Here is a 23,903-nt window from a genome sequence, read left to right as displayed (position 1 = left end):
GGTTTTTCTATATCCAGGGTTGTTTCCATGTGTTCTTTCTTGATTGCTTCTATTTCCATTTTTAATTCCTTCAACTGTTTGATTGTGTTTTCCTGGAATTCTTTCAGGGATTTTTGTGACTCCTCTCTATGGGCTTCTACTTGTTTATTTATGATTTCCTGGAATTCTTTCAGAGATTTTTGCGATTCCTCTCTGTAGGCTTCTACTTATTCTCTAAGGGAGTTCTTCACGTCTTTCTTGAAGTCCTCCAGCATCATGATCAAAAATTATTTTGAAACTAGATCTTGCTTTTCTGGTGTGTTTGGATATTCCGTGTTTGCTTTGGTGGGAGAATTGGGCTCCGATGATGCCATGTAGTCTTGGTTTCTGTTGCTTGGGTTCCTGCGCTTGCCTCTCGCCATCAGATTATCTCTAGTGTTACTTTGTTCTGCTATTTCTGACAGTGGCTAGACTGTCCTATAAGCCTGTTTGTCAGGAGTGCTGTAGGGTTTTCCTGTTTTCTTTCAGCCAGTTATGGGGACAGAGTGTTCTGCTTTCGGGCGTGTAGTTTTTCCTATCTACAGGTCTTCAGCTGTTCCTGTGGGCCTGTGTCTTGAGTTCACCAGGCAGGTCAGTTGCAGCAGAAAAGTTGGTCTTACCTGTGGTCCCGAGGCTCAAGTTTGCTCGTGGGGTGCTGCCTACGAGCTCTCTGCGGCAGCAGCAACCAGGAAGATCTGCGCCGTCTTTTCCAGGAGCCTCTGTGCACCAGGGTTCCAGATGGCGTTTGGTGTTTTCCTCTGGCGTCAGAGATGTGTGCAGAGTGCAGTCTCTTCTGGTTTCCCAGGCGTGACTGCTTCTCTGTTGGTTTATCTCTCGCTCCCACGGGATTTGGGTGCAGAGCACTGTTTATCTGGTCTGTCCCTTCAGGGTCTCTACACCAGACTTCTCAACAGAGACTCCAAAAGCCAGGGAATCCTGGACAGATGTAATGCAGACCCAGGATCCTATACCCAGCATAATTCTCAATCATCATGATGGAGAAACCAAGATATTTCATGACAAATCCAAATTTAAACAATATTTTTCTCTAAGACAGCATAACACATGATAATAGGAGGAAAACTCAAAGACAATGAGCTAAACTATACCCCCAAAAAGTAAGAAATTAATCACTTCGCAATAATTTCAAAAAGAAAAAAAGACAAGCACACAAACATAATTTCACCCACAATCAGAAAAAGAAACGAAAGCAGCAATCATTGGTCTTTAATATTTAACTAGTCTGTCTGTCACCAATTCCCCAGCTCCTAGGGACCACTTTTGCCAGCCAAAGTGTATACAAGAATGGGTCTATGGTTCTAGGTCCCTGTGTAGAAGAGGATTGATTGACTTACCTGGCATTAATGCGCTGGTAGGACCTTGGCTCTTGTGAAACCTGTTGCCCACCAAATTGGGATACTAGAGGTGTGAGGTGGGAATGGATATGTGTGGTTGGGGGAGCACTGTCACATAGGCAAAGCCGAACAGAAATGGGAAGTATGGTTTGATGAGGGGATACTTGAAAGGGGGCCACAGTTGAAATATAAGTAAATAAAATAGCAAATTAATAAAATAGCCAAAAATAAAATAAATAGTAAAAAGGTAAAAGAAAAATTAAACCAAAACAAAACAAAAGAATTCCCTGTAGTGTATTGGCCTAATTCTGCTTCTATTTTAATTCTAATTTGGAGAACTCAAGACTGGCTAACCCCCAAAAAACTGACCCTGTTCCCAGATAATTGTGATTATAAAGAAGCCAACAGCCAACAGCTGCACAGCAGAGAGATGGGGGAGCTGAGATTTGAGGGCTTTGCTAGAGAGGATCATGAGGAGGGAAGAAGGAAGAAGAAGCAGCCAGAGAATAAAGGAAGAACGTGTGTGATGGAGAGGAGAGAGGAAGAGGACAGCAGCCATGGTTAAGGGAGAGAAGGGCCTGGTCCTGAGGGCTGTCCAAGGGGAACAAAGAGCAGCCAAGATGCTACACAGCCTGTAAGAGTTAGCATTATTGTTTGGAAAGTAGATCTGGTACCATGGAGGGCAGGCAGCTGCACAGCTACTGTGCTGACTAATGCACACTAAAAATAAATTTAACAATATATGTATAACCAGTAAGACTGCTCTGTAGAGGATCCTAAAAGGAATACTTTAGTTTGAAGGGAAGGACAAAATACCAGAGAACACAGGGGATAAATTAATAAAACTAGGAAAGTTAATCAAAGAAGACTGTGAAAACCACAAAAATTAACAAAATGACAAAATTTAATACATAGGTTTAAATAATAATTACATATCACTAAACTCAATATCTAGGGTGGTGGGGCATGAATTCTGCCATGGTCTGAACTCAAAAAGGTGGGGTTGGGAGAAACATGTCTGGTTAAATAGTCCACCCACATTGTGTCAATGTGATTTAATCTAAGGACAAAGAAGTGGAGCATCTCTCATGGCTTTCTTCTAACCCCTTGAAAGGATCACTGGGGTGTGGCCTCAGTACTTCATACTTCTTGCTAGGTCAGCGAAACTCAAGGAAGCTTGAGATTGTCATAGCACAGTGTTAGGCTCGATATACTGAGTAGATGATACTAAGTTGTTCAGATGATGATATCCATTTGCATGTGTTCTTAATGTGGACCTAAGGAAAGAGAGATCAAGGTCCTTAGAATAGAAGGAACATTCCCAGTCCTTTTCTACCATTCCAGACTGAAAGGCTGGTAGGGAGAAAATGGTAATTAATAAAGAATTAATAGATGATGCTTTGAATGAAGGGTTGGTTTTTGTGCTGGTTTTAGACAGGGTCTCAAGTATCCCATGTTGCCCTCACCCTGGCTGGCCCAGTTCACTTAGAACACAGTGCTTCCACTTTCCAATAGATAGTCTTACAAGAGGGGCCTCCGAGGTCTCTGAGGACAGCATTAGCCATTGATAGTTGAGGTGTGCAACCCACAACTATAGTTTTAGCCACTTTGTTCCATGTCTACCAGCTATTTCAGATTGTTGCTGTTCTATGCCTGACAATCAAGGACACAGAAAAATAACCTGATAGAGAGCAAGGACATGGTGATCAAATCCTTGTCTCTGCTGTATGTTCTGGAGAGGTTTGTTAAAATTCCAATATTGCAAAAAGCTTTATATAGGGCCCATCACATTAAGGGTCACTATGCACTGTTTCATCTAAAATGGCCTAATCAGAACTGACCGCCAGACAACACTTCCTGCGAAGTTCCTATGAGAAGCTTAAGTTTTTTGTGTTTTTTCTTCTTCCTTCCTTCCTTCCTTTCTTCCTTTCTTCCTTTCTTTCTTCCTTTCTTTCTTCCTTCCTTTCTTTCTTTCTTTCTTTCTTTCTTTCTTTCTTTCTTTCTTTCTTTCTTTCACTTTATAGGTTTAGAGGAATGTATTTTGGACCACGGATCTGCAATTTTTATCCATACTGTCTGTTCCATGCCTTCTGGGGGAAAGTTCAACAAAGTTTCTATCTGCTCTTGATATAACTTCACCTTGTGGTAAATTAAGAAAATTAATAACGTATAATGCTTGTGCCAATATAGCTCTGGGACTGGTCTGCAAACTCCATTCAGGCTGCATAAGGTCATCTCTTTTCCTCCTTTTTGATTTTATAATTTGTCATTTCAGGGTATGGTGAACCCTTTGAGCAAAAGCTTGTCCTGGTGAATTGTGTTCTATATGAGTAATATGTACAATATGATATCGTTGATAAAATTGTTTAAATTGATAAGAAATATATGGTGGTCCATTATCAGTTTTAATTTTAGAGGACAGTCCCATAACAGCAAAATTTCCAATTGATGCTGTATAACATGAGCAGTGTACACTCCTTAGTCTGATCTAGTGATGAATCAACTGCTCTTGAGGGTGGATTGGAATTCTAGTCACTGTGAGGCAGGAGCATTAGTATCCTACAGCCACTCTGGGCTCCATAGGAAGACCCTGTTTCAATAGTAAAAGGGGTCACCTGCGAGTTCTTACTGTCTTCCCTGAGGCCTTCCTGCTGGAGTTAGAATAACTGTCTCACCAAGTTGAAGTAGAGGGCAGAATGTTGGTGCCTTCTATAATGAGGACTAGTGACAGATGGTCTATGGAAATTCTAGAAAGATCTACAGGTATTTATGTCCTGTGCATGGGAATTGCTGGCTTCCCTGTGGCCTTTGCCTTTAATTTGCAGTCCATGGGGCACCTGGGAATGTCCCCAAACCAGGCTGCACACAGGGCTTGTCCCATGATTCTCACTTGCACCCAGTGCCTGCCTGATTGTCATAAGTCTGACAGAGCCACTGTATGCTCACCTGACACCTGCAGAGAGCAGTATATGGGACCCTACCATCCCCACACTGCACATCAGTGTCTACATTGTCCCTACATGGCACTGAGATGATCTAAGCTGCTTCCGGCCTATGTGCTGCCTCAGAATCTGACCATTCCTAATTTCCTCCTCTCACACCCACACTAGAAGCCCTGTACCCACACTAGCCCCAGCTGGCCTGTTGCCTACTGACATCTCATGGACTCTGCCCCAATGCCCTGCCCTGCCCTGCCCTGCCCTGCCCTGCCCTGCCCTGCCCCGCCCCAATGCCCTGCCCCAGTGCCCTGCTGTGCCCTGCCCTGCCCTGCCCCAATCCCCTGCCCTACCCTGTCCTGCCCTGCCCTCACTCAGCTGACATTGTGGACATCTCAAGACAGTCACTGGACAATGGCTGACACACTTGTCTGAAGACTGGAAATGTTTCTCGATCTTGGAGAGGAAAGAAGGACCCTCCAACTACACTGTCCTCTAAGGAAGTTTATTCAGGTGAGGGATGACAGGGACTGTTTTGTCTCACGTCACACATGTCAGTAGAAAATATCCTAGGTATTGGATGGCGCTGTTAGCATTAACAGAACAAAGCCCATAGTGTTGGGAAGATTAATAAATTATGAGTAGGATTAGAAAACCCCAAGCCTCTTCCAGGTTCTAGGAGAGCAAAAAATACCACCAAACATAGCATTAATGTGATAGGTTGGTTAAATCTAGTTACTAGATTCTAGTGTGATAACTATGACTTTTTGTGTCATGCTCAGCTTATAATGACTAGAGGACCTAAGCTTGAGAGTCACCAATGCCTCTCCCTTGCTTCTCTAGCTGCTGAGCATTGAAAAGCCCTAATGAGACAGCATCGGTTTGCAGACATACTGAATAAGTCTTCTGCACTTTATCTCTCTGAGTCACCTCCACTCTCAGTAAGTCAGTTTAATTCCATAAATTGTAAATGAGTCACGTGGAAAATATACTTTCTCAATACGATCACAGATTTCCATGTAAAAGGTGAAACATGAACTATCCCACCTAAGTTCTGGGCTAGCACAGACATGCTCTGCAAAAGAAACATGTGGTCACAGCTGCAGTCTGCATTCACTATGGGTGCTCTTGAGGACCTCCCTAAACTGCATAGATTAAGATAATTATCTTGCTTTCTATCAAAAGAATTCATTATGCCAAGTTGGCCTGTAGAAGGAGGCTAGTCTCTTCTGTATTTTATCAGATGTGCTTAATGTATATAATCATCGATAGTAAGTGAAAGATCTGTTTGGAATTGAAACTGAGTGATGCTGGAGGGTGATCCTGAATGCACAATGAGCAGTGGAGGCACCAGAGCCCGGTGTGGATGCCTAGCAGCCTACCACATTGAGCAGGCACCGCTCAACCACCTGTACATACACATCTCCTGAGATCTCTCTCCTTAATGGGAGATGATGGCGTCCATCTAGTATAGCACATTCCCTGGAAGGACAAAAGCTACCTACAGGAGCTGTGGTGATGACTCCCAGGTTAGAGCATCTGCTGCTCTCTCAGAAGAACCACATGGTCCCTAACAATCATCTACAATGGGGAATGCTATTCCCTCTTTTGGATCATGAGGGAAATGCACTCAGGAGTGACCCAGACATACATTTGAAAAAAAAAAGATCCATTGAGTTACATGATAAAAATAAATATAATCAGCAACAATAAAAAACACAGCATATGAATGATCAAGTGAAACAGCACCTATAAAAACCTATTTCCCAAAATGACGTTGATGGTCATTATCTTTGTGGTTTAATACTAATGCTGTATTGTAATAAAAACCGAGGCACATGGTTCTTGATTAGGATTATTCTATATTCCTTTGTGAAAGTTTTCATTTTTTCTGCAGCTCTACAGGCATGAGTGTGTGTTACTCAATATCTGGGCAATCAGTCAATAAGGAATGTGTGTTGTAGACTGATATAGATTAGGATGAGCAGAACACATGACAGCATGGATACAGTATGTCAGTGATTACATCATAAAGTGTGTGTCCATAAAAAAAGTCACATTATCCACACAAAAGACACTATCACCCTGTGTACACCTTGGTGGCTTTAAATTCCCTATTTACTCATGCTGCCTGGACCATGCAAAGATCCATATCCAGCTGTCAGTTCTAAGTCTACAGGAGGGGAAAGGACCCTTGAATAAGATGGTCTTAAGAGTCAAGAGTTACAAATCAATTTTTATTCATAAGGAATACAATTTACAAAAAACAGGCATAAAATGAACAACTAAAATGGTATAAAAAATGAAAAACAGTTACAAGAATATATAACTATGATATAACAAAAAGAAAACTTCAATGAAAATCATAACCAAAAACATTTCTTAACAGCATTTTCTTAACGAACATTTAGAAACACAGTTGTAGTGCTGTTTCTCCTCTAGGACATGAGATGTCAAGGCAGTCCCCTCAGATGTCTCTCAAATGGTGTTATCTGTATGAGAGAGGAGAAAGACCTCAATGAGACAGGCTGGCATATGGATACATAAATTTAGGGTCTCTATACAATGAGGAAATTAACTGAGAAGAAGAATATTCTCCCCAAAAAAGTCTTTGACTGTTGAGGATTGTCGTCAGCAGGGAACTCCTGAGAGAGAAACTCACTCTTCAGGGGGCTGTCTTCCTGGGATCTGTCCTATTCCATGTCTCCTGCAGTTCCTGAGACCTGGGAGGAGAAGGCAGCTATTAAGACACTGATTTGGTGGGGACATGCATACCAGGTGTCAAGTTGCTGCCTTCTGTCCCTTCAGCTGCATTGGACAGACAGCACTGATCTTTTCACTGAAATCATTGCTGATATCTCTGCAGACTGGGGAAAGTCACCAACAACCCTCACAGTACTGTGGGATAACAAGCTGCTCCTCAAACTTCTACCAGTGAAAACCAAGAACGGGGAAAGGAGAAGAGACCTAACTGGGTTGCAGGAAGAAAGGAGAAGGCCACATGATACTGAGATCAAAGCCAATGACCAGGACTCATTTGCCATTTGCACTTGGTTCTTATCCCTACAAGGTGCTTCCAACCATCACATGACCCCTGTATGACCTTTGTCACACGACCAAGAACTCGTTGAAAACTCTTCATAGCATCCAATCTATGACAGGGAGATGCAGTCATGTGATATGTTATTCCTCTGTCACCATTTCTGGCCTGCAGTTACAAAAAGGGCAGATAAGTGTATTTGCCCATAATTCAGTTTCTGAAGAGTGGTTAACATCCCAGAATACTTGTGCATAGACAGAGCAATGAATAACTCTATCACATGAGGTAGGTGACTGATTGGGTGTGGGGAGATTAGAAAGATGATAGGGGAAGCAAAGATGTATCCAATAGGCAAATGGTATCAGACATTGTTAATCTGACTCAGCTGCTTGTTCCTACCACATTTTGCTGGGTCTGGAGGTTGCTGGTCTTCTCCTGTTCGTCTTCAGCATTCGGGTTCAACTCAAACAAATATCGCTGTAACTCCTTGCTCTCCTGCTTCAATGTGACCAACTTCTTCTTCATACATGCCTGGTCCATCAGGAGCCGGCTGTGCAGGTTGCTGGAAACACACTCTGCATAGTAAGATCCTGAAGCCTCTTCCTCCCATTCCAACTGCCAAATCCCACAAACTCCACCAGGACCCAGATACCCATAAAGACTTCATAGAATACATCTCCATACATGTAAGGCTGCTGCCCAAACAGCAAACGGCCAATCCAGGGAAGAATAAATTGTTTCTGTGACCCAAGCCCCAATAAGAGTCCATGTCTCTCCAAAAGAACAAGGGATCTACAACTACCCATGAGAGCCCAATGCATCGGGGCAACATCAATTAGTAGGCGGCAAATAACCACAAGAGGACAGTAGAACCAAGGGAGGTCATGCAAACCATGTGGTCCACACATTGAGCTTTGTTAAACCTGGTATGACCCCAGACCCACAGGTTGGCCTAATAACACTCTGATGCCTGAATCAGTGTAGTTCTATCCAGAGCCTTCTAAAGATGCATAGACACTGTGGTGAGAAGTCACAGTCTCTTATGGAACTGAAACTGAGTCCAAAAGACCCACGGCACAGTGATATTTAAACAGCAGAAGACATGGACCCAGAGCTGCAGGCTCTCCAGTCCAGAACAAAGAGAGGCAGCAATGGATATTCCAAAAGTGATGGGCACTTCTGACCAGTACTTACCGATAGAAGTTAATCTCCTTCTTGAGCTCCTGAAATTTCTCACGATGTTCAATGTTCTTTGTGTCTAAGTTGTGCAGTAATGACATGACCTCTTTCTCCTTTATCTTCAAGTTTTCATAAAATGGATTTGGCCTGAAGTAGGGGCTGGCCCCAGGAAGATAGAACCCAATGAACATCGAGGTTTAGGATTATAGGAACTCAGGCTGTGTCCTGTACTACCCCAAGCCTGGAAGGACACTTTCTGAATTCTTCATATTTGGATCTTCTTCAGCTTCAGAAACTTGGAATTGTGTGCCCAGGACAACAGAAACTAAGCACCCAAATAAAGGGTCCCCTGGCTCACTTTTTTCAATCAGGAGGGCTGGATCTGCATTCAAACCTGTTATGCTGTCAAGAGCCTAGGCCACAGAGATTACCCAACCACACACACACACACACACACACACACACACACACACACACACACACACACATCCAGAAACCTCTGATTTCATTTTTCCTGTTTTGACAAGTGGAATGCTACAAGCCGAATAACTAATATTCTAGAGGCAGACAGTACACATAATTCTGGAGATGAGACCAGATATTGCCACAAACTTATAATCTGCCCAAGGCATACAAATGTATAGACAAATGTGACTACACAGGCAAAGAACTGTGCTGTTGAAAGTGGGGCTTCCAAAATAAAGCACTTACACCTCCATGAAACTAATATAAAGGTAAATCCTGAGGTCAAAAAACAGACCCCTAAATTCCAAAGGTGGAGGGATAGAGAAACATATAAAGGTTGTGCATATGCATGCAAAGCTGTGCACACACAGACACACAAACTGGGGCACACCCACAAGAAAAGAAAAGTAAGGTCTCCAGCTCCGAAAAAAAGAACCAAAAAAAAAAAAAAAGAAAAGAAAAGTAAACAGACTCAGAGAATGAGAAAGAGAGACAAATATGGAAAGAGCACAATGAGAATCAGTAGAAATGCATGCACCATTACTGTCTCAGAGTGTAAGGCACAGAGACAAGAAGGAGCAGGCCAGAGCCTCAGGCCTTCTACTTAAGCATTGATATGAACACTGTGGGACCTGTCACCTAAGGCTGCTGCCAGGAGATGATAGCGTTCAGTCACCTTCCTAGCAAGTACAAACACTCTCCACAAACTCACAGCACCTAGAACCTTGCAAAGCTGCCACCTGTCAAGGGCTTTCCAATTGTACACTGGGAAATCATGCTCCAGTGACTTTATCCCTGAAATCTTCACTGAGATTGAAAGTTCAGATTTTCAACAGGCAGAATCAGAGAGTCCATTTTCAATCTCACTCCTCAGTAAGGCTCAGGTTCTGAATCTCCTCTCTATGGGAGATGAGGTTTAGAACAAGGTCGTTTGTTTGGAGCAATGCATACCTCTTGCTCATGGATCCACCTGTCACATAAAGGAGGCGATCTGTCAGCTCATTTCTCTCCTTGGTAGTTAGCTCCAGTTCTCTATTCAGCCTCTCCTCTTCCTCGTTGGCCTGCACCTTGTTTAGGACATTTTCAGGGGATGACGTCTGTCTGCAGGCCTCTGTAGGTAGAAGAACACAAGTGAACCCGCATGGGGCGAATGCATAGAGCATACATAGAGCACAGTGAGGTCCAAACAGGAGAACATGCTTGGAAGCCAGTGTCACTGCAAGGAGTTTGGTCTATGTGTAAGAGGCATCCTAAGTGGATCACAGTTCCCCCACTACTATATAGAGACCAAGAGATGTAAGCAGCCAGGTGTTCCCCATGCCCACCCACACAGGCTTACAAGTACCAGAGAGATGCCTTCTCCAGGATTATTATCAGGTACGCAGGCTACAACCTGGTTTCAGGACCCTCACCCCTCTGGTTTCAGAAGTCAGATCATCAATTCAGCATCCACAATGACTTGATTGATCAGGGATACTCAGATATCCTACACTGTTACTCTAGTCCAATAACTTTGCATTAAAAAGTCACGTAGGGGGAGGACATGGTCAACAGACTTATTAATTCCCCCTACTGAAATGACAAATGCCCCAGAAGTGCCAATAGGTTACAGGCTCTTTCTCTCCCTGCTCCATATAGTTTGGCTACTTTAGAAAAATATCTGCTACACAGAACGTCTAATATATGAAGGTAAGATTGGCCCCGTCAGCCAGAGGTAGTCAGAGGAGTTCTAAGAATATAAGGTCATGCCAGGAGCACAGTTCTCTCCCTCTTACTACTGTCAGATAGTCACTGAATTTAAAGAAGCAATGAAAGTGAAGTACATTGATGCCCTGTTTAATTCAGAAAAGTTATACCCTCCATGACTCCTGATGGTGTTATTATATCAATTTAATATACCGAATGCACTGTAAAAGTAAAGACTAGAAGTTCACCCAATAATAGCATAGGCATTGGCATATCCTCCATGTGGTTATGGAGAAACTAATGATGTGAAAACCTTGACTTTCAGGAATTGTGATAATCATGGAATTCAATATCTGTGGAGATGTTCCAGTGGTTGTGGCCCATTACTAAAACGGCCAGCGGAAGACCCCCACACACACCCCTGACAGGAAGCTCAACATACACTGCCCAGAACTTACTCCACATTCCCCATGTCCTGTGTCCATCATTACCTTTAGGTTTCGTTTGCTTCACTCTAGACTCTTCTCTATCAACATCAACTCTCCCAAAGCGGCTACAAAGATGGGCAAACATGTCTGTGGATATATCCTTTGGACACTAAGAGAAAAAGTAGGGAATTGGTTGTCACAACGATACTGGTGACATCACAGGGATTCCAAGAAGTCTCTAGGAGACAATAGAATGTCCACGAAGGGACGGCTGATGTCATGGATAACAGACTTTGCCTCCCTGCTAATGTTCTCCCTGTACTGAGCAAAAGCTGATGTGCCCTTTTCAGGGGACTTCCCTGTGGCATAGCCACTGAGCACCACATGCTTCCAAAGCCAAATCTAGGCTTGATTGGAAAAACCGAAGTCATTGCTATGTATCTAAATGAGTACTTCCTCCCCAATCCCTGCACAGAAATGTTTCATCCTACCTCAAATTCTCCTCAGTCAGCAATATTACCCATTAAAGATTACTGAGAAATCACACCAGTTCCTATAAGTAGCCAAAGAGGTCTCCTGTCTCATCATGTGCAGGTGCATGAAATCACACCCAGAAATAGCCTGTAGGATAGGTTTCGATGTGGGTGTGTGTTATAGGTACAACCTGAAGCTTTGTGCTTAACATTTGACAGTTGCCACCAGATTCCTTAGGAGAAAGAATTGCATTCATTATGGTCTTGGCAACAATGTGGTGATCTGTTAGCAGAGGAAACTGAAATATTGGATCCACCAGTGAATGCACCCTCAGGCTGAGTGTGGGGCTCTCCTCTCTGCACCTAAGTTACCAAAGCAGGATTGCTTACAGGCCTCTCTAAGCTATAACATATGATTTCATCTGAAAAATAAAACAGTCAGCAGATGTGTGTGTGTGTGTGGGGGTGCAGTCAAAGGAGTAGGACAAGCCTGGAGACATAACTCAGTGGACAGAGTAAGAAACAAGCATCTTCACTCCTGTTTCATGGATCACCCCACAAAACACAAACGCATCTATCCTACTTAAAAAAAAAACAAGTTATTTTATTGAATGCATACACTAATACTGTTTACAGTATTAGTAGCAAAGCTCAGATTTTGGGGCCAGATCCATGACTTGAACTATCTTCCTGACAACATATAAAACAATATATAAATAAATAAATAAATAAATAAATAAATAAATAAGAAAGAAAAAACAGAAAAATAAAAAAAAACACAAAAAGCACAAGCCTTTCATGTGAAGTTACAGAAGAGTGATCCAGTGGTCACTTCTGACCAGGCCATTTTAGCTATGACAGTGCATAGTGACCCTTAATTTGATGGGTCCTATATAAAGCTTTGTGCAATATTGTCATTTTAACCAACCTCATCCAGAACATACATAACAACACAGGATATGATTGCCATGTCCTTGCTGTGTATCAAGTTATTTTTCTATGTCCTTGATTGTCAGGCATATTACAGCAACAATCTGAGGTGGCTGGTAGACTTGGAAGAAAGTGGATATGAAAGATCCCCGTTTGATATCAGTACAGCCATTTCTTACGAATGAGAATCTTTTAAGCTGGTCCTCGCTTAGCCCCTACACATTAGACAATAGAATAGAAAGTACAGAAAGCACATTCCCACCCACTCTCTAGGAAGCTGCCGGACCATAAGAACAGAGGGTACAGAACATATTTACTGCAGGGCAATTACAAGACAGGAAACATCTCTGGGAAGCTGACTGACCACTATAGAAGTGAGATGTCCTTGGTACTGAATGCAGCTGTGCTATAGGCTGACATAGCTATAGCCTTGTCCTGGGAACTCCAGAAGAGAAACACCTGCCAAGACAGATATCCTTGGTCCTTGTCCTGGGAAACCCAGGATAAGAAAACATATATCAAGTTAGAAGTCCTTCGTACTGAAATGGCTTCATTGATGTGGTTACGGCCTTATCCCAGGAATTCCAGGACGAGAAAGATCTGCCTAGTTATCCTTGGCACGAAATAGCTGAGCTAAGGAAACTGTGTAATCTTAACTGACTATTTAAGCTGTATATTTCTGTTGTTTGAGGCTCCTCACATCCCTCCTGTGTGAGGACCGTGTCGAGCCCCAGTGCATTGGTATCCCAAAGTAAACCTCTTGTTTTTACATCAAGACTGAGTCCTGTGTGTTCATGGGGTGGTGATTGTCCTCAGGACTGGAGCGAGAGTCTCCTCTGTCTGAGGGTCTTTCAGATAAAGCTATAGTTGTGGGTTACACACCTCAGTTCTCATTGGCTAATGCTGTCCTCACAGTCCTTGGAGGCCCCTTTGTAAGACTACCTGTTGGAAAGTAGAAGCAGCTTTATTTGAGCTCAAAGTGAACATGACAAGCAACGTAGAGAACAAGATGGGGTAATTGAGAACTTGTCTAAAACCAGCACTGAAACCCACCCTCCATTCAAAGCATCATCTACCAATTCTTGAATTTTTACCATTCTCTGCCAACCAGTCTTTCATTCAGGAAAGGTAGAAAAGAACTGCAAATGATCTTTGTATTCTAAGGACCTCGATCTGTCTTTCCTTAGGTCCACGTTAAGAACAAATGAAATGGGTATGACCATCTGAACAACTTAGTATCACCTACTCAGCATTTCTAGCCTAATACTGTGCCTATGGCAATCTCAAGCTTCCCTGAGTGTTGCTGCTCCAGCAAGAAGAATGAAGTTCTATGGTCAATCCCCAGTGAACCTTTCAAGGGGTTAGAAGAAAGCCATCAGAGATACTGCACTTCTTTGTCCTTCGATTAAATCAAGATGATACAACGTAAATCTATTGGGATATTCAACCATACATCTTCCTCACAACCCCACCTATCTGAGGTCATTGCTTGGCAGAATTCATGCCCCACCATCCTAGATATTTCTTGATTCATTGCTGCCAAGGGCCAGGTTTCCTGAGTTTTGTTTTTTATAGAATTGGGTGTAGCCAATCATAGTTGCCCTCTGTAAGAAATGACAAATATCTATAATAACTGAATATTCTGAAGGTTTTTATACTGGTTTTATTATACATATAACTGTGAAACGGAAAACATACATATTTGATCAATGAAATGAGTAAGATTGATTTAATGAACAGAAAAATGGATGGTACTTCAAAACTTCCATGATTACATATTATCTATTTAATTCCCTCCACAATAGCAAGAAGCAGACATTATTATTTACTTAAACCGAGAAAATATTAATTGTTTGGCCTGCTTTTCTGAGCTTCCTTAAAGGTATAGTTAATTGACAGAGCTGTGGTTTAAAATTAGGGTCCATATTCTTCTGTTTTAAATGTGTGCCTTTTCTTTCTATTTTTTTCTCCATCTTTATTAAATTGGGTATTTCTTATTTACACTTCAATTGTTATTACCTTTCAGGGTTTCCATGCAAACATCCCCCTAAACCCTCCCCCTCTCCTTTTATATGGGTGTTCCCCTCCCCACCCTCCTCCCATTACCACCCTCCCCCCAACAATCCCTTCACTGGGGGTTCACTCTTGGCAGGACCAAGGGCTTCCCTTTTATTTCTAGTGGGTGCTGCTCTCCCTGCTCCATGGGAAGTGGATGGGGGGAAGGCCCGGGCCTGAGGTGAGTTGGAACTGGGGTAGAAAGGCATAGGGCCTCCTAGGTGAGAATGCCAAACCACCACTGCTGCTGCAGCCACCATGGAGAAGCCCTTGTTCCTGCTGCAGGGAGGAGAGTCTGGTGCCCACAAGATGGCTGAAGGGGAGCTGAGAGTGGACAGCTTTCATCACCCGCCTGCTGGAGGTATGAGGATATCGTCCGGGAAAAATTGTGCAGATGACTGAAGCAGAAGACCGAGGGCTGTGTATCACGTCTCGTGAAAACTTTCTTAGCCAGCCAACAGCTGTGAACACAGGTTTCTTTTGGAGAGCAGGCCTGTGCAGGCCCAGAAACTAGGTGGGACAGTTCAAGCTACCCTTTTTCCATGGCCAATCTCAGATCATATTCAGAATGTATTTCTTGGGCTAAAGAGTTGGCTTAGTGGTTAAGAGCACTGACAGCTCTTCCAGAGGTCCTGAGTTCAAATCCCAGCAACCACATGGTGGCTCACAACCATCTGTAATGATATCTGATGCCCTCTTCTGGTGTGTCTGAAGACAGTCACGGTGTACTTGTATATAATAAATAAATAAATAAATCTTTAAAAAAAAAAAGAGTGTTTCTTCCAGGTGATGGATTTCCAATTTATGGAATTGAACTAACTTACTGATGGTGGAAGTGACACAGAGAGTTAAAGTACAGAAGGAATAATCCAGAATGTCCACCAACAGTTGCTGTCACACCAGGACTTTTAAAAGCTCAGCTGCTAGAGTAGCAATGTAGTCTTTGGTTATTCTCAAGCTTAGGTCTTCTAGTCATTATAAGCTGACCATGACACAAAAAGAGTCATCTATATCAAAATAGAGAATAGTAACTAGATTCACACCACACTATCACATTACTACTGTATTTGAGGTTCTCAGTTAATATCTAAGAACCTGGAAGAGGCCTGGGTCTTGCTACACATACTTATAATTTATGTCTCCATTGTCAACTGAGATTCTTCATGCAGCCTGGGGTCAAGGAGGTCATCCCACAAAGCACAAAACACCCATCTCAGATAAACATGTATAATTTATTGAATCCAAAACATCCATGATTTTCAGGAGACAATTAAATGTTGAAACCTAAGGATAATAGATAGAGAAGAGAATTAAGATTTCTAGTTCATAGATCCAGTAAACACCTTCAACAAATCATAGCAGCAAACTTCCATAAGGTAAAGAAAGAAAAGGCCATAAAGGTACAACAAGCCTATAGAACATCAAACTAATTGTACCAGAAAAATTCCTCCATTCACATAATAATTAAAATGCTAAATGCACAGATCAAGAAAGAACATTAAAAGGGGTAAGGTATAAATATCTAGTAACAAATAAATTCAGACGTATCTGAATTACACCAGACTTCTCAACAGAGATTCTAAAAGTCAGAAAATCTTGGGCAGATGTAATGCAGACACAGGCTCCTATATCCAGCATAATCCTCAATCAACATAAAAGGAGGAACCAGGATATTTCATGACAAAACCAAATTTATAGAATTCTTTTCTATAAGAAAGCACAACAGAGGCTAATAGGAGGAAAACTCCAAGAAAATAAACTAAACTATACCCAAGAAAAACCAAGAAATTAATCTTCTCTCAATAATTTAAGAAAAGAGAAGCACACAAACATAATTTCACCTATAACCAGAAAAAGAAGAGAATGCAGCAATCATGGGCTTTAATATCTTACCAGATCCTCTTTCCCTAAACCCAAGCTCCCAGGGACCAAACTGCCAGCCAAAGTGTATGCAAGGATGCTCTATGGTTCAAAGTGAGGTCTGTAGCCCCACCAAATGCAGACCCTAGAGGTGTGAGGTGGGAATGGATATGTGTTGGTGCAGGAGCACTGTCACATAGGCAAAGGTGAGCAGAAATGGGATGTAAGGTTTGATGAGGGGAGTGTGGAAAGCAGGACAACAGTTGAAATGTAAATAAATAAAATAACCAATTAATAAAAAATAGCCAAAAATAAAATAACAAGTAAAAAGTTAAATGAAAATTAAACCAAACCAACCAAACAAACAAACAAAAATCCCTGTAGTGGATTGGCCTAATGCTGCTTGTATTTTAATGCTAATTTGTAGAACTCAAGACTGGTTAACCCCAAATAAATGACCCTGCTCCCAGTTAACTGTGATTATAATGAAGCCACCAGCCAACAGCTGCACAGCAGACAGATGTGGGAGGTGAGCTTTGAGGGCTTTGCTAGAGAGGATCATGAGGAGGGAAGAAGGAGGAAGAAGCTGCCAGAGAATAAAGGAAGAACATGTGTGATGGAGAGGAGAGAGGAAGAGGACAGCAGCCATGGTTAAGGGAGAGGAGAGCCTGGTCCTGAGGGCTGTCCAAGGGGAACAAAGAGCAGCCAAGATGCTACATAGCCTGTAAGAGTTGAGCCTTATTGTTTGGAAAGTAGATCTGGTCCATGGAGGTCAGGCAGCTGCACAGCTACTGTGCTGACTAATGCACACTAAAAATAAATTTAACACAATATGAGTAACCAGTAAGACAGCTCTGTAGCGGATCCTAAAAGGAATACTTTACTTTGAAGGGAAGGACAAAACACCAGAGAACACAGGGGATAAATTAATAAAACTAGGAAAGTTAATCAAAGAAGACTGTGAAAACCACAAAAATTAACAAAATGACAAAATTTAATACATAGGTTTAAATAATAATTACATATCACTAAACTCAATATCTAGGGTGGTGGGGCATGAATTCTGCCATGGTCTGAACTCAGAAAGGTGGGGTTGGGAGAAACATGTCTGGTTAAATAGTCCACCCACATTGTGTCAATGTGATTTAATCTAAGGACAAAGAAGTGCAGCATCTCTCACGGCTTTCTTCTAACCCCTTGAAAGGATCACTGGGGTGTGGCCTCAGTACTTCATACTTCTTGCTAGGTCAGCGAAACTCAGGGAAGCTTGAGATTGTCATACAACAGTATTAGGCTAGATATACTGAGTAGATGATACTAAGTTGTTCAGATGGTGATACCCATTTGCATGTGTTCTTAATGTGGACCTAAGGAAAGAGAGATCAAGGTCCTTAGAATAGAAGGGACATTCCCAGTCCTTTTCTACCATTCCAGACTGAAAGGCTGGTAGGGAGAAAGTGGTAAATAATAAAGAATTAATAGATGATGCTTTGAATGAAGGGTTGGTTTTTGTGCTGGTTTAAGGGAGGGTCTCAAGTATCCCATGTTGCCCTCTCCCTGGCTGGCCAGGTTCACTTTGAGCTCAGATAAACCTGCTTCCACTTTCCAATAGATAGTCTTACAAGAGGGGCCTCCGAGGTCTCTGAGGACAGCATTAGCCATTGACAGTTGAGGTGTGCAACCCACAACTATAGTTTTAGCCACTTTGTTCCATGTCTACCAGCTATTTCAGATTGTTGCTGTTCTATGCCTGACAGTCACGGACACAGAAAAATAACCTGATAGAGAGCAAGGACATGGTGATCACATCCTTGCCTCTGCTGTATGTTCTGGATGAGGTTTGTTAAAATTCCAATATTGCAAAAAGCTTTATATAGGGCCCATCACATTAAGGGTCACTATGCACTGTTTCATCTAAAATGGCCTAATCAGAACTGACCGCCAGACAACACTTCCTGCGAAGTTCCTATGAGAAGCTTAAGTTTTTTGTGTTTTTTCTTCTTCCTTCCTTCCTTCCTTCCTTCCTTCCTTTCTTTCTTTCTTTCTTTCTTTCTTTCTTTCTTTCTTTCTTTCTTTCTTTCTTTCTTTCTGTCTTTCTTTCTTTCTTTATAGGTTTAGAGGAATGTATTTTGGGCCACGGATCTGCCCCTAGTATCTTAGCTATGGATGTGATCAATCAGTGTTAGTGTATGCATTCAATAAAATGTCCATTTTTGACTAAGGTAGATGCTTCTGTGTTTTGTGGGGTGACCCATTGTCAATGTGTAGTGAGTTGGGGCCCTGGGTATGGTCGCATACCCCAGGACACAGGGGATGCAGAGCAAAGGCAGAAGAAACTGCACGCAGTTGCAAGCTTTATTAATCCTTATTAAGCTAAGAATATGCATTACTACAATTTTCATTGTGTCAAGATACCATAAGATCATTATTCCCAGGATACCAGGAACAATGAGGGAAGATTAAACAAAGAAAAACGAATAAACAAAAGCTTCTTCTAAAAATATTCATATAACAAATCACCTCTCTTATTATAATCAAAATATACTCACCATTACCAAGAGAGCGTTAGAACCACTTCCACAGAAATGGGACACAGCAGAACATAATTTAAGGCCAAGTGAGAAAAACATTTTCTTCTCCAGGGCGGCATTCCAGCCCCTACTTGAATCTGTCACCAGGCCTTTCTTGACCCTGCCTGGGAGCTGCATCTCTATGTCTTAACAATTCCTTCTTTTTTCTTTTGTTTTAAAGTAACACTTTACATAACATAGCTAAAGGTCCTTGTAGGGGTTTAGTCATGTAAAAATAAAGCAACATAATACATAATGTACATAAGATTATGGCAAAACTAGCTCCTCCCAAGCTATGGAAAATCCTTTGAAGCCAAGCCTTGGGATCTAATCCTGTCAATTGATCAGCCAATAATTTCGCTATTTCCATAGGGGTAGTATCTTCTAGCTGTTTACCAAAAGACATTCGAACATCATATTTCAAGGCATTAATTACTTTTGAAGCACTTTCATTACCCTCTAAATAGGCTTGAATTAACTTCCAATCATGTTCTGTGTCATTATCCATATATTTACTAACAGAAAAGTAGTAGGATTTCATCATGATAAGCAATATAAGCCCGATAACTGGCATGGCCGCAGCAGAAGAAACCATGACTAAAACACACATTGCTAAGAATAAGTGCTCAGCAGTAAAGGACTTTCCTGAAGGGGACAAAATTATTCCTTTCAGTGCTTAATCGCTTCACCTTACCCCATTTAGGTAATAGGGTTGTCACTACACGGATCCTTATCCATTGTTGTTTGTGGACACTAAGAGAAGCCAGGGCCTCAGTAATGGAGGACACCTCCTCATCTCCTGAGAACATCCATCAGGAGAAAATGTAGCTGGTTTAACTGGATTCCTTTGAGGGTAGGGAGCAGTTCTTATCATTCTGTGCTTGGATCCATCTCCTGGGTAACCAGAATAGTCTCCCATCCTGTAATGAGACAAAACCCTCTCCCCTACATACAATGATGTCCCTTCCTGCCATTCAGCATCCCAGGCAATTTTTATCCATACTGTCTGTTCCATGCCTTCTGGGGGGAAGTTCAACAAAGTGTCTATCGGCTCTTGATATAACTTCACCTTGTGGTAAATTAAGAAAATTAATAACGTATAATGCTTGTGCCAATATAGCTCTGGGACTGGTCTGCAAACTCCATTCAGGTTGCATAAGGCCATCTCTTTTCCCCCTTTTTAATTTTATAATTTGTCATTTCAGGGTATGGTGAATTCTTTCAACAAAAGCTTGTCCTTGTGTATTGTGTTCTGTACCAGTAATATGTACAATATGATATCGTTGACAAAATTGTTTATATTGATAAGAAATATATGTTGGTCCATTATCAATTTTAATTTTAGAGGGCAGTCTCATAACAGCAAAAGTTTCCAATAGATGCTGTATAACATGAGCAGTGCGTACTCCTGGCAATGGTGTAGCCCACACAAATTTTGAAAAATTATCTATGCTTACATCTATATGTGAAAGGCGACCAAACTCAGAAATATGGGTTCCATCCATCTGCCACGATGTATTAAGTTGCATCCTTCTGGGATTAATTTGAGATGGAACACATTTTATACATGAAGACTGACACATAGGACAATTAGCAATAATTTGTTTGGCTTGAGAATAGGGAAGCTTATATTTAATATGTAAATATCCTGTATTGGCATGATTATGACTGTGTTCTTCTGGGGTAGCAAATGCCACTAATTGATCTACCATATGATTGCCAAGTGTTAAAGATTCTGGAAATTTTGAATGTGATCTAGTATGTGTAATGAATATTCTAGAGTTTCATAATAACAATAGTCCTTTAATATGTGAGAATAACATTTAATATAGGCTTAGATGTAGAAACAACAGCAGTTGCAATATTCTGTACTACTCCTACAACATAAGCAGACTCAGCTATAATATTTTTACATCATGAGTAAAATCCTGGAATACATTAATTACCGCTAATAATTCATTTTGTTGTACTGACCCAAAAGAAGATTCTTGTCCCCAAAATTAATCTTTGGTCCAATAAGCCATCTTGGTGTTAGAGCCATCTGTAAACACAGTAAAGGGTGATGGTAATGGATCAACAGAAATTAGTGTATTTATCAAATTTTTTTTTGTTTTTTAAAGCAATCCCACAATTTACTATGGGGAGGATGAAATTCAATATTTCCAATGTAAGAAATCATGGCTAATTGAAAAACCTCAGACATCTGCATTAAATATTCCACTTTATCTTTGCTTAATGGGAAAACAATAGCAGCACAATCATATCCCCACAGAGTAACAGGTCTTTGTATGCCTTGCTGAATAATTAAAGAAATTTGTTCCTCATAATTTGTTAATGTTTGGTTAAAGTTTTATTTAATATAAACCCATTCTAAAGGCAACTCATCCTGAGCGAAAGTACCTGTAGGATATTCAAGAGTATTTAAACATATAATTTAATAACTCTATCTGGATCAATACGTGCCAAATATGCATCTTTCCATTTTCAGAAAAGATACCCTTGCATGCCTTCATATAAGCATTAATATCCCCAGCCTCCTTTATAGGTAATAATGCTCTCCTGTACTCTTCATTAGCATTTTCAAAAGCAAGCATTTGCAGCAGTTGTCCTCCAGCTCCCTCTCCTACCATTGTTCTTTCCAATGTTAATTTTAATATACATAAAAACTTAATATATGGTTCATAGAAAGCTACTACCTTTTTCAACCAACCAGTATCATCCTTTATAATAAGTCAGTTGGGCCACACCTTGAATCTACGCTGGCCTAGTTATAGGAAAAGAAAAAGCAGGTGAATTCATCATTATCAACGTGTGAATATAATGGTCAACATGCCATCCTCGGGAAAAGACTTAGAAAAACCTGATTCAGGCAGTGGTGCAGAGGGCAAAACTTTTACTTTCATTTTGTCTTAATGAAGCTCTAGCTTCTTGTTCTGTATTCGTTATTACCCTGTCTGCATTCATGGCCTTGAACACAGTAAAAATTACAGCCCAAAGAGATCAGGAATTGGAATCTTTTTGCCCTGCCTGACAGCCTTTTTCTCCTTACCTTTCACTTTGACCCAGATATCAGAATCCCTGGAACCCTCGTCAGGGAACCATGGAGTTTACTCTTGCTGTCTCTAAACACTTTTCTAAACCAGACTGATAGACATGAATTCCCTGCACTCTTAAAGATGCGTAAGCATAGCGAGATGAAGAGAAGATTTATCTTGTCCCATTTCCTTGTAATAAAATGTACTTACCTTATCTGACTGTCCAGACTTACCTTCAGGGACCCTGTTCCAGTGCCATAGGTCGACGTCTAGGGTGTTGGGAGCCCTGCATCCGGTCGCATTCCTTTCTGTGTTTCCTGATGTTCAGTGGCCATGCCACTCCAACATGCTTTGAAATGAACCAGTTCGCAACCACCACCACCAGCACCACCACCACCACCACCACCACCACCACCACCACCACCACCACCACCACTACCAGCACCACCACCAATTTGGTTTTGTAAATAAAGTTTTATTGACATTGCCATCCTCAGCATTTACATCCTGTTCAGTGCTGCTTCTGGCTGCAGCTGCAGGGCTTAGGAGCCACAGAGCCCTTTAGGCTCCCAGAGCTGAGAGCATTGACCATTTGCCTTGTTTGTGAAAGAGGTGACTGACTCCTGTGCTCGAGGTGGCCATTCCGTGCCCCTTAACCCATAGCATAGGTCTCTGTGCCATCCTCTCCCTTTGCTATGGTGTGCACTTCCTGGTACATTTCCGTTAGCTCTTGACATTTCCAGAGCATTGGGTCTTGCAAATTGAATTTGCATGGCACCAGGAATAGACCTGATAGCAAGGTGTGGGACACTCCCTATGGAGACCCTGCCCATGGGCATAAGCTTACTTTTCCAGTCAACTCCCTGAACAGTGAGCCTTTGTGGGACAAGGTACTTCACGACATGACTTGACCTCTCTGCAGTGCACCCAATTCCTGCTTGGCTCAGATGTCCCCCAGAGAGGTTGTGTGTGTGTCCCCAGTAGAGGCAGCACTCTGTGTGGTGGCATTGACATGGCATCCAGGAAAGTGAAAACCAGAGGGACATGTCGGGCAGTTGGAAGCAGATGTCTGCGTCCATGGAGAGAAGGATGGACTAGACACTCCTACAGGAGGTGAGCTGAGAAGCACTTCCTTGGCTTTTTCACAGCCGTGTAGGCTGCATGCCATGCTGTGTACCCATGCTGTGCTGAAGCCCCAGGCTTTGAGTCTCCCACAGCTGCTGTGTCCTGGGGCCAGGGTAGGATTAAGCAGACTTCAGCAGGAGAAAGGTGAAAACCCTGGTTGCAGGGTGGGGATGGCACAGTCATAACACTCCTGCACATGAGGCCCCTGACTTAGAGCCGTACAGCAGCTGTGACAAGCCAGCTCTGGTAACACTCATCTGCAATGCCAGGCCATGGGGGGTAGAGGCAGTAGGATCAGTTGTTTAAATATCCTTGGCTACACGGCAAGTTCGAGGCCAGCCTGGGCAACTTTGTCTATGAAAATAAGACAAAACTAGGTCTTGACTCTGAGCATCACTGCCTGTACCTGGCATGGTTGCCCCACCCCAGGTAAGAAACCCCTCTGTCCAGAGGCCATAACTGCAGGAGACCCCTGGCCAAGTGTCTATACAGCGCCCTGTTTGACTCGTCTGTGCTGAGGACCAACCACGCTCTCCTCAACAGGAAGGACATGGGAGAGGCTGTTTCTGTGAGGTCCAGGGCCCTGAGACGGCCGAGAATAAACCCAGTCCTTGGGAAAGCCATGGAGACTAGGAACCCAGGGGATCTCTGCAAACACCAGGGCTGGCAGAGGACTCTCATCCTCTACAGCAGCTGCTCTCAATCTGTGGGTTCTACATCAGAGCTCCTGCACACCAGACATTTACAT

The 23,903-nt window shown here is 42.2% G+C and overlaps 2 protein-coding genes across 3 annotated transcripts in view; both read right to left on the bottom strand.

Annotated features, from left to right (window-relative positions):
- The window catches only part of LOC134483152 (uncharacterized), a 757,250-nt gene that overhangs the window by 472,121 nt on the left and 261,226 nt on the right, over positions 1 to 23,903 (bottom strand). The window lies entirely within an intron of this gene.
- The window catches only part of LOC134483156 (disks large homolog 5-like), a 48,526-nt gene continuing 31,205 nt past the window's right edge, over positions 6,583 to 23,903 (bottom strand). Inside the window, exons 1-5 of one of the 2 annotated variants that reach the window (XM_063278411.1) lie at positions 11,171 to 11,316; positions 9,945 to 10,104; positions 8,544 to 8,687; positions 7,749 to 7,911; positions 6,583 to 7,032 (exon numbers count right to left, since the gene is read on the bottom strand). In XM_063278411.1, the coding sequence (XP_063134481.1) occupies positions 7,003 to 7,032; positions 7,749 to 7,911; positions 8,544 to 8,687; positions 9,945 to 10,104; positions 11,171 to 11,252 (579 nt within the window). In that variant the 5' untranslated portion in view covers positions 11,253 to 11,316 and the 3' untranslated portion in view covers positions 6,583 to 7,002. Of the gene's footprint in view, positions 7,033 to 7,748; positions 7,912 to 8,543; positions 8,688 to 9,944; positions 10,105 to 11,170; positions 11,317 to 23,903 lie in introns of those variants that run through there. The other variant, XM_063278412.1, reaches the window with a different exon arrangement.

Source organism: Rattus norvegicus, chromosome 19 (genome assembly GCF_036323735.1).
Source record: "Rattus norvegicus strain BN/NHsdMcwi chromosome 19, GRCr8, whole genome shotgun sequence".
Lineage (NCBI taxonomy): Eukaryota > Metazoa > Chordata > Mammalia > Rodentia > Muridae > Rattus > Rattus norvegicus.
Note: the sequence above shows the minus strand (reverse complement) of the source record. Positions and strands in the feature narration are given on the sequence as shown.